This window comes from Monodon monoceros, unplaced genomic scaffold (genome assembly GCF_005190385.1).
Source record: "Monodon monoceros isolate NGI ecotype Baffin Bay Population unplaced genomic scaffold, NGI_Narwhal_1 Super_Scaffold_7, whole genome shotgun sequence".
NCBI classification, from domain to species: domain Eukaryota; kingdom Metazoa; phylum Chordata; class Mammalia; order Artiodactyla; family Monodontidae; genus Monodon; species Monodon monoceros.
The window spans coordinates 36,823,871-36,841,262 of NW_021703784.1; the positions used below are offsets into that span (position 1 = coordinate 36,823,871).

At 35.9% G+C, this 17,392-nt stretch overlaps 1 protein-coding gene across 4 annotated transcripts in view; it reads right to left on the reverse strand.

Moving 5' to 3' along the window:
• CEP57 (centrosomal protein 57) overlaps window positions 1–17,392 on the reverse strand; it is a 46,827-nt gene that overhangs the window by 26,059 nt on the left and 3,376 nt on the right. For 2 of the 4 annotated variants that reach the window (XR_003791444.1, XM_029207986.1), the window contains exon 2: window positions 8,238–8,394. Coding sequence is in view for 3 of the 4 variants with exons in the window: in XM_029207986.1 (XP_029063819.1) it covers window positions 8,238–8,394 (157 nt within the window). In the remaining variant the exon portion in view is untranslated. Of the gene's footprint in view, window positions 1–8,237; window positions 8,395–10,542; window positions 10,595–14,876; window positions 14,937–17,392 lie in introns of those variants that run through there. The other 2 variants (XM_029207988.1, XM_029207987.1) reach the window with 2 other exon arrangements.

Genomic DNA, 17,392 nt, shown 5'->3' on the forward strand with positions numbered 1-17,392 from the left:
ACTGACTCAAGTTTTTCTTTTTAACATAATCAATGTCATCACATCTGATAAATGTCACCCTATTTTTTTCACTGTATTTTATTATTTCTAATTTTATTTCCTTGATTTTTCTTTATTATTGTATTTTACTGTATGAAGTATAGCATACATCTTGGGAACTGTTTGTCTGGCTTATACATGTCTTCTCCCGGTAAGTTCCTCTTACCTCAACATGGCTATAAATACAACTGATGTATTCCTTTAGTACCCTCTCACAAATATGGCCACAGCTGACTGACCCACAGGGATACCCAACTGAAGCCCAGACAACGGCTTTCTTCTTGGGATTTTTGGACTCTGGCCCTAAAAGCTGAAGCCAGAATTAGTTCAACTTCAAACTCAAGCTTTTAGTAGCCATGTTTCCTGATATGTGGAAAAGCTGTTCTGTGGCTAGAGAGAATGAAGCTAGCTAGAAGAAGAATTTAAAAAATAGATGGGGAGAAAGTGTTGGTCATGTTTGAGTCCCTGGTTTCTAATGTTCTTTAAGTCCACCCGTATATCTGCCTTTCTGTTCTTGGTTGTTCAATCCTCCCTTGCATGTTTGTAAACCAAAAAGATTCTTTGCCGAAGCTAGTTCAGGCTGGGAATGTCTATCACTTATAGCTAAGTTTTTATTAACTGCTCTTTGTTTTCTAAGTTTTTATTAAATAAATCCAGTACCATAAAGATGCAAAATGACTTTGTTCTACCAAATGGCTAATATATATTTAAAAATATATAAACACGTAAGTACATATGCACACACATCCCTGAATACATTTTCTATGTCAAAAATGAGATTTTGTATGAAAGGAAGTTCATGTACATTATATCTTCACTTTAAGAGTTACATTTGGCATAGTTTTTCAGCTTTATATTTAGTTTTCATACAAACATGCCTGCTTTATTGAGTTAAAAAACATTCTAGGTGATGAAATGATGGATCTTACGTTTTTTGTTCTTCCTTAGAAAAGTATGTGAGTGAGCGCTTGCTTTTTTCTCCCTTCTACTGCCCTCACATCTATGAGGTCATGCACCACTGCATTTATGTTCAAATAACCACATTACCTAGAAATTCCCTTGAGTGAAAAATATTCTATGTAGAAATGAAAAATGAGATATTTTTAACTTCATATATTGGGAAGGTATACAGTGGGAAATACATTTCTAGAACAAGAAGCAAATTCAAACACTGAAAGATGGAAAAAAGTGACATACTAAAATACTGTACATATTTGTTTTATTTTCACAAATAGACCTTCCACAGCAAACACTAGATTTAAAAATTTTATCCTCCTTACCCACAGTATCCCTGAACATACATTTCAAAATTAAATACATTTTGGTTAGTTGAGTAGGAGAGTGCAAATTGCCTCTGGAAAACTTAGCGTCAAAGATAGATACCGAGTTTTCCTTAAACTTTAATCATCTCTGAAATGTGAACTCCGCAGAGGGAAGAGACAACCTATTATTCATAATTCAAACGCCAATGCTACATATTATGTGTGGCACATAGTTGGTATGTAGATGTTTCAATAAACATATCTAGGAAAGTCTCCATGATTATTAATCTAAAATATAACTTGGAAGACACGGCAGCAATCTCTTTCTAACTCTTAACCTAATAAAATTAAACCTCATCTTAGTAATTTATAATTCCTTCTTTCCCTAAGACAATCAGTGATTCCCCACCTTCACTGCATTTTCTGTACTACTTGGTGAGCTTTAAAAAATCCTAATGCCCAGAACATATCCCATACAAACAAAAACAAAAAACCCCAAAACCCCCAAACAAGCAAAAACCACCACAGAATATTTGGAATGAAAGGCAGGAGTCCAAGATCCTCAGGTGATTCTAATGTACAAAGTTTGAAAACTTTCTAGTAACATCTAGAGCACGAAAAGAATGAAAGACTTTCTCCTCTTCTCAATCTAGCTTGTCATTCATTCAGAATTTGGGGTACATTAAGCCTAGCAGACCTCAGTATCATCTCATTAACAACAAAGTGGGGTCTGTTACCTGGAATATTTCTATCACTAATTTATCAGCACAAGTTTGCTGCAGATTAAGGGGGGGGACATGGGGGGACCCAAATCACTAGTACACATCTTTAATTTCCCTAGTATTTTTCTGTCTTTGTAGTTCTCTACCCTTCTGACTATTCCCACTAATTTTAGCTCACTATTTAAAGTGCTATTTTCCAAAACCCTTTCCCCCTCTACTTTCTTTCCAGAGAAACCCCTCCACACACATAGTTTCATTTACTACCGTATCCCTGTTCATGCCTGAGTTCATTAACGCAGATTTCTTTTACACTTCACTTTTATTTTCATTTGCTTACTATTTCATCTCCACCTAACTCATAGGCATCTCAAATTTGATACAGCCAAAATTACATTCATTATCTTTCCTTGAAATGGTCTAGCTTTCCTGTAATTTGTCCTAATCACACTACCATTCTCCACAATAGAAATCTTGGACTTCTTCTTCACTGCCCACCAAACTATGCATAAATCTCTCCTTAATCAGTCTCCTGTTCTCTATCCCAACTGGCATTGCTTCAGTTTAGACTAATTTCTGACCTAAATTTCAGTTCAACATTTATAGAGCACATATGATGGGTAAGGCACTCTGCAAGATGAAGAAGAGAACATAAAAATAATTAGGATAGTCCTTGCTTTCAAGGAGCTATTGTCTAGTTTCTGGAGAGAGATGCTACTATCTACTCTTCCCACATCTGGTGAAAAATATTTACATAAACAAAACATGACTCTGTATGTACTCAGAGTCTTTACTATGTTGGTTCTCAAAGCATGGGGCATGGCCCCATGGGGAGGTGTGGCTCATCACCAGGGTCTGTGAGATCAACACTATTTTCATTACACTACTAAGATTTTATTTACTCTTTTCACTGTGTTGACATTTGCAAAGATGATGCAAGAGCAATGTTGGGTAGAACTACTAATTTTAGCACAAATCAAAGAACTGGCACTAAACAATAATTTTGGTATTGTATTCGCCACAGCCACACTCAGTAAGAAAAAACAAAGCCGTTTGTTTGTTGGCCTCGATGAAGCAGTAAAAATCATTAAATCTCAAGCCTTGAGTACACATCTACTTAATACTGTGTGACAAAATGGGAAGGACACATCTGTAAAGTACGTAACAAAGGACAATGGTCTTAACGCACAAATGTTTGACTTGTGAACTGAACAAAAACCATTTCCTTCAAAGGAACACCCTTTTTATTTGAAAGAACTTTTGTTAGACTGCGACTATTCAGACTTAAGGTATTTAGTCATTTTCCTAATGAGCTTGTCCTGATTCTCAAATGACATGGGCCTTCAAAGAACTGACAGTAATTGCTGCCAATGATAAAATTCAAGTGAAAGTTAAAATTCTAAAAAAAAAAAGTTATCTCTTTTGTGAGCTTTATAGTTTCCCAATATAAAGGTTTCCTTCTATTGAGATCGAGTGATATTAACAAACGTAATCTTTTTGCTATTGTATAAAGAAATGTCAAATTTTACAAGTGTGTATAAGTCAATACAATTAACAAGTCATGCATGGGTAAAAGAGCCATTCAAAGTTCAAAACAAACCAATGAATTTCAGTGGAATAGTACTCAAAAAAAAAAAAAATTGGCTTACAGGCTTGAACCTTGACTAACTTCTGGGAATTGGCTTTGGGAATGTTCTCTATGTTACTAACCGATAAGGTCGTTTTGTATGACTAGGGCACTGAATCCTGCTGCAGAAGTCTGCCTAGATTGTGTAAACAATATGTTTTATGGTGAATATCTTGACTGGCTGAGCAGGCACAAAGTGTCTGTGTGACCAATTCCAAATAAAAGCCCTTGTCTCTGAGCCTAGTTATGCAGTTTATTGCTGGAGGAAGAAGTGTGTTTTATGTGATCACAAGAAAAAACTTTGGAAGCCTGAATCTGGATTTCTCCAGATTCCACTGTAATAAACCACAGGTGTAATTACAACTGCTTCTGAATCTTAAATCCTTCTAGTTAATATGCAACCACATAGGTGGTTCTGAGGTCCCAGATTATGAAAAACTCAGTAATGTTTCCATAATCCACACTGCAGCTAAATTTTAAGAAACTGTATTTGCCAAGCTGTGATGTAGTGTCAAAGAATAGCCACAAATTGTTGGAAAGGCTATTAAAACTTACTCATTTTCCAACTGCATATCTGTGTAAGGCCAGATTTTCTTTCCCACATACTTCAATCAGAACAATTTATCATCACAAGTGGAATGCAAAAGTAGATATGAGAGTTAAGCTGTCTTCTATTAAGCCAGAAACAAGAGATTTACACAGTGTAAAATAAAACAATGCCACTGTTTATAGTATGTTTTTTAAATTTGGAAAAATATTCTTCATTGAAATACTTATGTACACATTTAATGGGTTTCCTGGACCAAAAAAAATTGAGAACCAATGCTTTAGAAGAACAGATGGGCAGTAAATTGTTATCAATACCTAACACAATAGCTATAACTTGACTATAACACTGGTCCCAATAACACTGAGTGTTCCAACACAAATTTGTAATAGATACGCCAAGATGTTTTTTCTCTCAGCTCTTAGGGGGATCAAGAGTAGCTTGGGACAGTAAAAGACCCCAGATTAGTTGCCACCAACCCCACCAGTTTATCTCAGTGTGTTATATATGTATTACTATTTTATTGTCCATATGTACTATGGTATGTGAAAGGTTGGAAAGCACTGGCCTAGTAGAACCACCTTGTAGCTACTTACCTTGCTTCAAACATCCAAGCCATTCTTCACATTACTATCATGTGAAATGTACTGAACAAGTGACATGAGCTATGGGTTATACTGAAAATCTTTGGAATGATGTTACCATTATTTTAAAGGACTCTCTAAAAACATTAGTACATTTTTTGATGTCAGTAATAATTTCGAATTTCTTGTTCATTTCTTTTCTAACTGAAGTTCAAAATTAATATGAGAATTACAAGAAGCACAGTTTATCTCGTTCCATGGCATTAGTCAAATTATATTTTCAAAGTCATTTTCCAATAGTGAAGTGAAATGGTAATTTATCAATGAAAATGTTAAACCGTAACTAAACTACAAGTTTTTCCCTCTAAAGTATTAGTGAGAAAAAAACATTTACTAAGTATAAAAGAAAAAGTTTATCATGGCAAGTATCTATTCAAAATAAGCCTTCATTCATTCAGTAAATATTTGAGGGTTCACTGAACAAATCAGGGAAAAAGTGGGAAGAGAAAATGGTTTTGATACTGCATGTTAAAGTAATCATCTTTGAGATGTTTCTTCATCAGTTAATTTTGAATATACCTACCTTATACAGTTTTCCTGAGAGGATGAAATGAAATATATTTGCTATGTCTGAAATGTTACTGCATTTCATTCCTTTCATTCTTTTTTTAAAGTTGTGTTTAATCAGTAGTGTGGCAATTATATTTACTAATGATTTTCTAGATAAAAGAAGCGTTATATTTTAGCCACATATGGGTTAAACAGCTGTTTGTAAATTAGTTTAGGAACCCTTCTGTTTCAATTGGGAAATGCATTGCAAATATCTTAAAAATCAATCTCAGAATAACACTGGTTTGTAAACTGTGTACTGGCTGTATAATAAAATACTAGGTAGGTAACAATATCTAAGTATAGTTACCAATGTAAATCCTAGCCTGTAATGGGACATTAAAAGGGTTTGCTGAAATAAATTTAACCCGAGGCCTTTAAGAATTTCTTTTAAGTGTCTTTTAAGAATTTCAATAGGTGATACTCAATTTACTAACTAGAAATATCTTATTCATAAGATACTGTATCTCAAAGATGATGATAAAGAAAATACTAATTAATTTAACGGTTAATAAAACAATTGATAAAGTGCTACTCATCAGAATACAGCAGCTAAAGACTGGCAATTTAGAAAAATAACAAAAGTTGTGCAACTTTCAAACAACATAGGTTAAAAAAGCAAAACACAAATAACTGAAGCCCACCATGGAGCAAAAATCAGTTAAATTTTAGTAATGATTTCTTTTAAAAAAATAAGCACACACAAAAACATGCAAGAGTTCTAGCAGGAACATAAGGTCTAAGAATTAGATACTAATCCTATCATGATTTTTCATCTAGTTTTGATCTTTACGTTGATCTTTACGTCGATCTAAAGACTTTTTTTAAAGTTCAGAGAAAAGCAAATTACTAAAGAATCCATGAATAAGAAAAATTAAATGGGGCAGATTTATTCACAAAGCAAAGGTTAGCAAGTGTTTAACCTAGTGTGTTAGCAATAAAGCTAAATTCTGCCTGTGAGTAATTTGTGGTTTTCAGGAAAATGAGAAAGGGCAGAAAAAAGGAGAGGAAGAAGAAAGTAAACGAGAAAAAATAATGTGGAAGACAGTAAATAAGCTTCTTTTATTCCTTCAGAACATGGTGTTATGAACTGTTTAGCAATGCCCCAAGATAATCATTATGATCCATTATACTTTTACAGCGTTTCTGGTATCAATCCAATGATACCTACTTTCAGTATAGGATGGATAGACACAGAAACCACCACCCCTCGCCCCAGACAAAAAAGTAAAGGCTATGAGGTATGACCAAAGGACCAAGAGAGTTCAGAAGAGACATCTGAAGACAGTAAAGAGAGGTATGTGTTGAGGAAGCTGGTAGAGAAGAAGACTGCTATGAAGAAATAATATACAATCCAGGCTTTAGAGAAAAGAGTATAATTTTCACCGTGGCTGGTGTGGTAGGCAAAACAGACACTCAAAGATGCCTATGTCCTAATCCTAGAATCCCTGAAAACCTGTTATATGGTAAAAAGCATTTTGGGAGATGTAATTAAAGCTATGGACCTTACAGATAGGGAAATTATATCTGATTATTTGACTGGGCTCAATCTAACTAAAATACATGAACCCTTAAAAGCTGACAATTTTCTCTGGCTGTAATTAGAAAGAAGCAGTGGGAGAAGTCAGAGAAATCTGAAGCATGAGAGAGACATGACCCACCATTCCTGTAGGGGACCATAAGAAAAGCACGAGAATGCAGACAGATTCTAGGAGCAAAGACTGGTGCTGACTGAAGGTCGGCAAGACAACGGAACCTCAGTTCTACAACCACTGGGAACTGAATTTGGCCAAGAATCTGAATGAGTTAGCAACAGGTTCTTCCCTAGACTCTCCAGTAAGGAACACAGTCCAGTCAACACTGTGATTTCAGGAGCCTACATAGAGTACCCTGCTAGTCATACAGATAATACATTTTGGTTATTTAAGACTGCTAACTTTGTAGTAATTTGTTAAGGCAGCAAGAAAACTAATACAGATGGCAAGTTTCAGGAACAACTATATTTCAAAGCAGCCAAAGCAAAGGATGTGTGGGTAAGGAGGAATGGAAGAGTGGCTAGGGATGAAGCTGGTAAAGCAGGTAGAGCCTAAGTTATGGAAAATCTAAGACTTCATTATTTAAGCCATGGAGAGGTGCTGAAACTTTTCTTTACAGTGGGAGAGATGAGTAACAGCAAATGGCAGCAATGTTGTTAACTGGGGATGAGAGGGAGACCAAGGCAGGGAAATTGGTTAAAAGTGTATTACAATTATCTATGCAATAGATGATGAGAGCCTGAACCAAACCAATGAGAATGAAGAGACAGAGAAAACCTGTAAGTTTTGGGGATATTTCAGAAGCAAAACACAAGCCTTGGTTCCTGAGTGATGCTGGAAATGACAGAGCAGTCCTAGATGACTCAAAGTTACATAGTCTTGATGATCAGGTGGTTTTAGACTGATGATTAGACATCAGTCTAATAATCAAGGAACAAAAGAAAGGCATTATATTTTGAGGAGGTTAAAAACAGGAAGGGGGGGGGTTCCCTGGTGGCACAGTGGTTGAGAGTCCGCCTGCCGATGCAGGGGACACAGGTTCGTGCCCTGGTCCGGGAAGATCCCACATGCCGCGGAGCGGCTGGGCCCGTGAGCCATGGCCGCTGAGCCTGCGCGTCCGGAGCCTGTGCTCCGCAATGGGAGAGGCCACAGCAGTGGGAGGCCCGTGTACTGCAAAAAAAAAAAAAATTAAAAACAGGAAGGGGGAAGTATACTCTCCTCCTCTAATTTTATAATAAATGGAAGACACAATTAAGAGTTTTTAAGCAGTGAATAAGCACACAAAAGAAACCTCCATTTTGTTAGGCTCTATTACCTCTGCTGTTGCTTTCTGGATAGGCAAATGTAGGCTTATTTGGGGAACGTCGCAGATCACTATTAAGGAAAGGCTTATCAGGTGGATATATTACATATGAAGATGAGGAATCGTGAACCATATTTCCATTAGACTTTGACGGTTCTGCTAAGATGTTCTGAAAAATAAAAATACAGAAATTACCTTTCAAAATTTTAAACCACAAATAGCATGTGTATATATACATATGTTCCACTGATGGAGGCAAAAACTAAAGTCCATTGACCAAACACAACAGAATTCAATCATTACTTGAAAATAATAAAACTTTTAAAGTGTTTCATATGTCTAAATGTAGCCATATGCCAAATACTATAAAAAGGAAATAATGTTCACACAACTTGAATACAAATGCTGCAGAGATACTTAAATATGGTACTCACAATGAATATTTTGAGTATAGTTTAATTAATTAGTTTATTATAAAATAAATTAATTAGTTTAATTTATTAATATAGTTTATTTAAAAAATATGTACCGTAAGATATATATTCAGAAAAGTAAATATTATCTTTTTACAGTATCAGAAACTGCTAGAAAATGATTAAATTAATCTTTCCCCAATCAACTACACAATTCCTGAGTATCTATCAAATGTCCAAAACTCTGGGGTATATAGAAAGAAAATAAGGCATATTCCTTGTCTCAAAAATTTTACATTTAGTTAGGGGGGAAAAAGGGAGAAGCCATCAGAAAACATTAAAGCTTATCAAACACATAAATATAAAACTTTATTTCCACACATACACCATTCTGCATTTGTCATACTGTTCAATTCGGGATTACATTCCACATGATAATTTTCAGTGCAGGGGATGCTAACTGTTTTGCTTTTTGTAGGTGACTTCCTTTTGGTAGAAAGACCTAGAGTGGGAAAAGCTCAGGTGGAAGATATGACTGCTAGCTGCTCAAAACTCTCAGACATCCATTTTTCTTATTCAAATAGCCACAGTAAACTAGGTTCTCAACTCTTACCTTTGGGGAACTATATAGTACCAGAATATATACCAGAATAGTACCAGAATATATCTGACTATAAAGTACCAGAATAACCTGTGTCCAGAAAACTAAAAAGGAACAACGAATATTTACAATACAGTAAACCGCCTCGTGGAATAAAACGCCATCAAAAACCATATTATATCTAAATCTTATTAAAAATTGAAGACTATATTTCCATGTTAAAAACCATGCAATTTTCCAGTTGATTTAAGAAAGCAAATACAAAACATACACTATGGCTGTGAAAACTAAGAGAGGGCAAAGAGCTTGGAAAGGGTAGGAGGTAAGTCTCAAAAGCAGTACTTAAATCCATGCTACTCTACTGTGAAACGTGTGTTCACATGCAACAAGGACTAATAGCTGGCATTTTTTCAACTTTTGGGCAAACTGACATCAAGTTTTGGAGGTGGCTAGAAAATAGGGTGTTTTTCAATTCTTAAAATATATAATACTGCCAAAGCTCTTGCAAAACACCATGCATAATCAACCACATAGCTTAACTTTAAATATTGTTCTTCACAGAGTACCTCATGTCTCCATACAACCTACTAGAATCCTATCATTTAACAACTACCATTCAAAGAACAATGGGTAGGGAGCATTTAACATATCTAAGAACATAAACCATGAGCAAATTCCCTTATGATTTTCAAAAGGAATTGTATTAGTATTACCAAACACTGCACAGATATTAACAGAAGGATTATGCATAAATAATTTACCAAAACCCAAAAGAAAAAAAAACAAAACACCCAATCAAGAAATAAGAACAAACCATCTTTGCTAAATTCATTGCCTGCTAGCTCTTGTAAAATGAACAGTTCAATATTTGTCTTTCAACAAAATTTGTTACGTATACATCATCAAAATACTGCTTGGATCAGTTGACAAATTAAGAAAAGTCTTAATATAAAAATGCAAGTTATAATGAGACTTTTTTTTGAATAGTAATTCTAAATATATTCCATTTTCTAAGTCAGTCACCTCATTTTGAATGTCAGGGTTTAAGCAATGAAAGCCATTGTTAACTATAAATGTTTTGGATTAATGTCCTCATTTGCTGCCAGAAGTCTGAAGCAAAGAACAGGAAGAATACATAAATCAACCCAAAGCAAAAGGAAGAAAGAAAACAAAATGGCTTTATAAAAATTATTTACAAGAACTATTTTGAAATAAAATTAAACCAAGAAATAAGAAACTGATAACTCAGTTACGTACACATAGTGTCTATTAAAAATTGTAGAGGATAAAATGTGGTACCTACATACGATATTATTCAGCCTTAAAAAGGAGGGAAATCCCATCACGTGCTACATAATGGATGAACCTTGAGGATATTATGCTTAGTGAAATAAGCCTGTCACAAAAAGACAAATATTTTATGATTCCACTTACATGAGGTAAAGTAGTTAAATTCATAGAAACAAAGTAGAAATATGGTGGTTACCAGGGGCTGGGGGGAGGTTGCAAAGGGGAGTTGTTTAATAGAGTTTCCATTTTGCAAGATGAAAAAGTTCTGGAGATCTGTTTCACAACAATGTGAATATGTTTAATACTACTGAACTGTACATTTAAAAATGGTTAAGATGATAAAGTACTAGGTAAACAACTAAAGATAATAAGAAAATAGTGAGTTGTCACACCAACCTGACCTCCAGTAGAATCAGGGCAATCACATTCTATGTGATTAACTGAAAAATTAACTAGCTTTCAAAAGAGAACCCACAAACCTACTTGCATCTATTCTCACACACATAACGCAGGGAATGAGCTTTGTATAACAGACCTATCTCCACTTACCTACTCAAAGTCTTGGTTGTCCTTTCTAAAGGACATGGTATCCCTCCAGATGCCATCTATTTCTCCCTCCCTACTAGACCTTGCAGACTGCCAATTTGGAAGGAAAGGAAGGGAGGGAAGGAAAGAAATAGAGAGAAAGAGGGAGGGAGGAAGGGAGAAAGGAGAGAAAGGAAGGAGGAAAGGAAGGGAGGGAAGAGACAGCAGGGAACAGAGAAAGCAGAGGGAGGTGAGGAAGGAAGGAAAGACAGACTTTTCTGAACTTTAGGGACTCCTCTCCAGCTCCTGTCTCATTTCTCAGCTTTTATAACAAAGTCCCTCAAAATACTTGTTTGTAATTGCTGCCACTTCTTAATCACCTTCCCTTTTAATCCCCTCCAGACTTCAATCCTCACCAATTCAGAGAAACAGCTCTTCAAGTTCACCAGTGACTTTTACAGGGCTGAACTCAGTGACCTCCCAGAAGCATGTGATACAGCAGATCACTTCATCCCAACACTTCCTTCAGTGGATGGAACACCACAATCAGATTTTCCTTCTAACACCCAGGCGTCTCCCTCAGAATCTCCTGGGCTCTCTCTCCTTCCTCTTTCTAAATGCTGGAGTTCCCTAAAGCTTAGTCCTTCCTCCTCTTGTCTTCATCTACATGGATTCCTTTGATGATCTCATCAACTCTCAGGGCTTTCAAAAAGCCTCTATCTGCTGATAACTTTCAAGTTTAAATATGTTATATATAGCTCTCCCTCTTGAAACTCTATATTCAAATCAACCTTCCTACTCGCTGTCTCCACTTGGATGTCAATATGAGGACCCCAAACTTAACATGTCTATAACCAAATTCTTGAATCTATTTCCCAAACCAGCTCCTCAAAGCATACCACAATAATTGGCACCACCACCTACCCAGCTGCTCAGGCCAAAACCCTTGCACGAGTCATTTCTCATACACATCTCACATCCAATCTTTCAGTATACCTGGCTGGGTCTCTGTCTTAACCATATATACAGAAAGTCTTCAACTTCTCATCAATTCCACTAATTCCCTGCTTGACACCACTGTGATCTTTTTGTCTGGACTACCATAATAGCCTCCTAACCACTTCTGTCGAGGTCCCCCAGTCTGTTCTCCAAATAGTAGGTGTTATGATTCTTTAATAATTCAAGTAATGCCCCTAATCAGAACCTTGCAATGGCTTTCCATCCCAGAATAAAAACCAGAATTCTTACCATGACCCCACATTAACTGACCCCAGGCTAACCCTGACCTCATCCCTTACCAGTCTCTCTCCGCCCCACCCCCATATTTTCCAGCCATACTGACCAACTTTTGGATTTCTAAAATGCACAGTGCACTGTTTGCATTTGCTATGTTTACTCTGCCTGGAAAGCTCCCTTCCTCCCACTACTCAGTTATCTACTCAAAAGTTTGTCAGTGAGGTTTTCCCTGACTACCCTATCTAAAGTAGCACCTTTTGTCACTCTATCTCCTTACCCTTTTAAGAAACACTATTTCTACCTGATATATTTATCATCTCTATGCCCTGTGGAAAAATTAAAAATATATTTAGTTTTTGTCCCTGAAAGAGGTTTAAAAACTCTCAGAATTTTTAAGTGATAGGAGTGTCTTTGTTATGGTAATAGCGGGGGCCCTGGATAGCTTTAGGATGAGGGCAGATAGCCAGAAAAACCTACCAGGCGATTAGAGGGTTAGAAATTTCAGTCCCACCCCGTGCCCTCAAGAGAAGGAAGAGGGGCTAGAGATTGAGCTCACTCACCAATGGCTAATGATTTAGTCAATCCTACCCACATAATGAAACCTCCCTAAAAAACTCTTTGTTCAATGAGGTCCCAGGAGTGTCCAGATTGGTCATGGAAGTCCCTTTACATCTTACCCTGTGTGTCTCTTCCATTTGGTGGTTCTGGAGTTGTATTCTTTATAAGAAAAAGTTTAAAAAAAGTTTTAATTGTAAGTGTAGTGTTTTCCTGAGTTCTGTGAGTCACTGTAGCAAATTACTGAATGTGGCGGGGGAAGAGTCAGAACTCCTTAATCTACAGTTGGCTGGGCAGAAGTACACCTTCCTTGGGGACATCTGGGACTTGCAGGTGGCAACTGAAATGGGGGCAGTCTTGTGGGACCTAGTGTCTTAACCTGTGGTGTTTGCACTATCTCTAGGTAGTGTCAGAATTGAATTGTAGGACACCCAGTTGGCATAGAAAAATTGCATGTTGGAAAAATATAGTCACCCCATTAAGGGTTTAAGGTCCAAAAAGACACTCAATAAATATGTTTAATAAATCTGTTGAACGAATTAATTATATAAATATGTTACAAAACAGGAAAACTGCATAATGCTTATAAAACTGAATAATCCTATTCAATAAAGTTACTATAATCTCTTAGAAGACAAAAGCTTTTGGTTTCTTTTGTACCAAATAATAGCACAAATGTCATAGGGAGGCTGTGTAGAAAGAGTTAACATCGCAGACTCAAGGTCTGCCTCCAAGGTTAGTTCTTGGCTGGTATTTTGGAACTTGAATTTTGGGAAGGTTCCAAATATTGTCACCATTAGAGTCAGGGGTCCCCAAGACCATCCCCGGGTTCAATGATTTGCTTGAAGAACTGACAAAACTCAGCACAGAGTTATACTTACAGCTATGGTTTCTTACAACAAAAGGATACAAAGCAAAATCAGAAAAGGGAGAAGCTACAAGAGATCAGGCACAAGCTTTGAAAATTCCTCTCCAGGTAGAGTCATACAGGATGTGCTTAATTCCTCGAGCAACTAACAGAGACAGCTGTGTCAAGTGGCGTCTACTAAGGAAGCTCTTTAGACTCAGTGGCCAAGGTTTTTATTTGAGGCTGGTTATATTCCTGACTCCCAGAAGGAAAACAGGTGTTCAACATTGTTTGCATAAACAGTTTAAGCACAATAAGCCACTCTTTCCTGATTTAGGTTAAAGTTCTAGATCTGTGTAGGAAACTGTTTACCACTCAAGTTCACAGATGCCAATGAAGAGCTAACCTTGCAAACAGCCCTTTCTAAAAATAACAAGTCATCTGGAATTATGGAAGATTTCAAGAGAGAATTATTTTCTGTCTTCAATGCCATATGCATCCAATCATGGTACCTGAGAACTATGGAAGGGCAAAGGATCCTTTAAGCATACTGTTTATGCTATCTTCTCTCATATTAATACTAAAAACAATCCATAAACCTCAAACTCAACTTGCACTTTACAACCTACACTTTCATTATCTGGGTTGATCTTCACAACATTCCTGACAAGTAAGCAAGTAAGAAAGTATCTCCACTTTAGAGTTCAGGAAAATATACTTGGATTTATTTTCAGAACAATGAACATGGTATCTTAGATTTGTTAGCACATTGTTTTCTCTAAGCACACTCATATTCTCCTTTAATTATCACAAGAACCCTATGAAGCAAGCATAGCAAATATTACTGTCCCCATTTTGTAGGTGAAAAAAGAGGCTAAGAAAACATAAACCATTTGCTTCAGGTTTCACAGCTACTAAGGAGCCCAAGTCCAGCTCCTAATCCAGTCCTCTTTCCAAATATTTTTCCGACTAAAATGATATGATTCTAGGAAAAACTTTCAGGATTAAAGGCAAAATGTTTAACCTGATCACTTTCTTTCCTGGTAGCTTTAGTTGTTAGGGCAAACATCCTGCTTAGGAACACTTATAACTCAAATATTTATTTATTTATATTTTAAAAAGACTATTGATTGATTGATTGAGGCATGCAAGTTCTTCGTTGTGGTGCCTGGGCTTCTCTCTACCTGTGGCGTGCGGGTTTTCTCTTTTTCTCTCTCTAGTTTGGCGCATGGGCTCCAGGGTGTGTGGGCTCCGTAGTCTGCGGCACACAGGCTCTCTCCTTGAGGCACGTGAGCTCAGCAGTTGTGGTGCGTGGCCTCAGCTGCCCCACAGCATGTGGGATCTTAGTTCCCCGACCAGGGATCAAACCCGTGTCCCCTGCATTGGAAGGCAGATTCTTTACCCCTGGACTACCAAGGAAGTCCCCTCAAATATTTATTAAACGTCTCTGTGTATGACACTGTGTTAAGTGTGAAGGATGATAAAAAATGTACTATTACTTGCCTTCTTTTCAAATGTAATGTGCAACACAGCTGGAAGAAATAAAAATCAGGTACATAAAAATTTAAATACCATTTAGCAGACCATACACAAATACATAGAAAAGATAAAGCAGTATGACCAACGCGGGGTTATTCCAGGAATCTAAAACTGTGTGAACATTAGGAACATCTTTTGATGCAATCCATCCCATTAAAGTGAAAATCCATACGAGCAACAAATGCAAAAGAGTAGTCAATAAAATTTAATATCTAGCCATTATTAAATAACTTTTTTCTTATGGTAATTAGAAAATTTACCAAAAAAATGGCAACATATTTAATGGTGCAAAATTTAAAACATCCCTTTAAAATTCAGGAACAAGGCAAAGATTATCTACAAGACAACTTCTTGTCAATGTTGTGCTGTTATTTCCTAGCCTGCACATTAAGATAATGAAAAGAAATAACAGATGTTAAAACTGTAAAGGAAGAATCCAAACTTCACTTATTATGACTGTCTCAACAGAGAATACCAAGAACCCTCAATTGTTACAACTGGAGTTTAGGAAAGTTGCTGAGTAAAATTAATATGCAATAAGCAATAATAATTCTATATACTAGTTAGAAAATGCAACTTATGAAAACATATAAAAATAAAGTAACTAGAAATAAATTTAATAAATATACAAGACCTGAAACTATAAAACTTTACTGAAAAATGTTCAAATAAATGTTACTCCAAAAAACTGGAATAACATGTTCAGATAGCTCAATATCCTAAAGATATCAGTTATTCCCAAAATGAACTAGAAATTCAATTCAATTTCAATCAAAATTCCAATACCAGATTCTAGAATTTCTACTGAAGAACAGCAGAGGACCAAGAATAGCTACCATTTCTTCTGAGGAACAAGGAAGATAGTTGGCCTCTCAGACCAAAAAAAAAAAAAAAAAGAAAACTACAACAGTGGAACAAACAGCCCAGTAACATGTTCATACACATATGGAAATTAATATACTTACAGCTGGAATTGTAAACCACTGGGGAAAGGATGAGTTTAAACAATGCTGAAATGCATATCATAAATAAAACATCCCTACCTCATAAGCACACAAATTAATTTCAAGCAAATAAAAGACAATAGGCCCCAACTTTAACACCTGTAGAGAAAAATAAAGAATATCATTAAGGCCTTGGCTATAAGGAAGAATTTAGCCAAAAAGCAATAATCATTAAAGAAAGAATAAATTTTACATTAAAACAAAGAACTCTTGCTAATCAAAACATATCATAAAAAAACAAGCCAAAGAGCATTAGAAGACTCCTAATAGTTGACTCAGAATACGTAAAGAATGACTATAAATCAGTAAAAAAAAAAAAAAAAAAAAAAAAAAAGACAAACCAATTGAAAAAAGGCAAAAGATACTAAGAGGCATATCACAGAACAAGAACAAAACACACAAAAGACTAGTAAATTATGAAAAAAAAAGTGTATTTTCATCAATGATCAGAGAACACAAATAAGAATAAGAACAGGACACCACTTCACACTCATCTCTCAGCAAAAAAAAAAAAAAAATTGACACAACACCACCGGTTAAAGAGGATATAGATTAAAGGGGACTGTTGATGGGAATGTAAACTGGTACAATCACTTTGGGAAACAATTCAGCATTACCAAATAAAGCCAAAGATGCACACACTCTATGACCCAGCATTTCACTGAACTATTTCCTCTCTCTCCTCAAAAAAAAAAAAAAAAAAGTCAGTCCTAAGTTTCTAAACATACACTACAACCCATTACTAAGTTGTAACCCGCAGTACAAACCTGTGTTTCAAAAATCGCTGCTCCTCAAACTTTTTGGTCTCAGGACGCCCTTACACTCTTAAAAATTACTGAAGACCCCAAAAAGCTTTTGCTTATGTGGGTTATATCAATTGATATTTATCACATGAAAAATTAAAACAAAATTTAAAGATATTTACTAATTTAAAAATATTAAACCCATGATGTTATCATAAATATAATTTTTGAATGAAAAATAACTATGTCATCCAAAAAATTTAGTGAAAAGAGTGGCACTGTTTTACATTTTTTGCAAATCTCTTTAACTCTTGGCTTAAAGAAGGCTGCCAGATTTTATTTGCTTCTGTATTCTCTGTTTTGGTTAATGTACATGAAGAATCTGGTCTCCCACAAAGTGGCTGGATAAGGAAG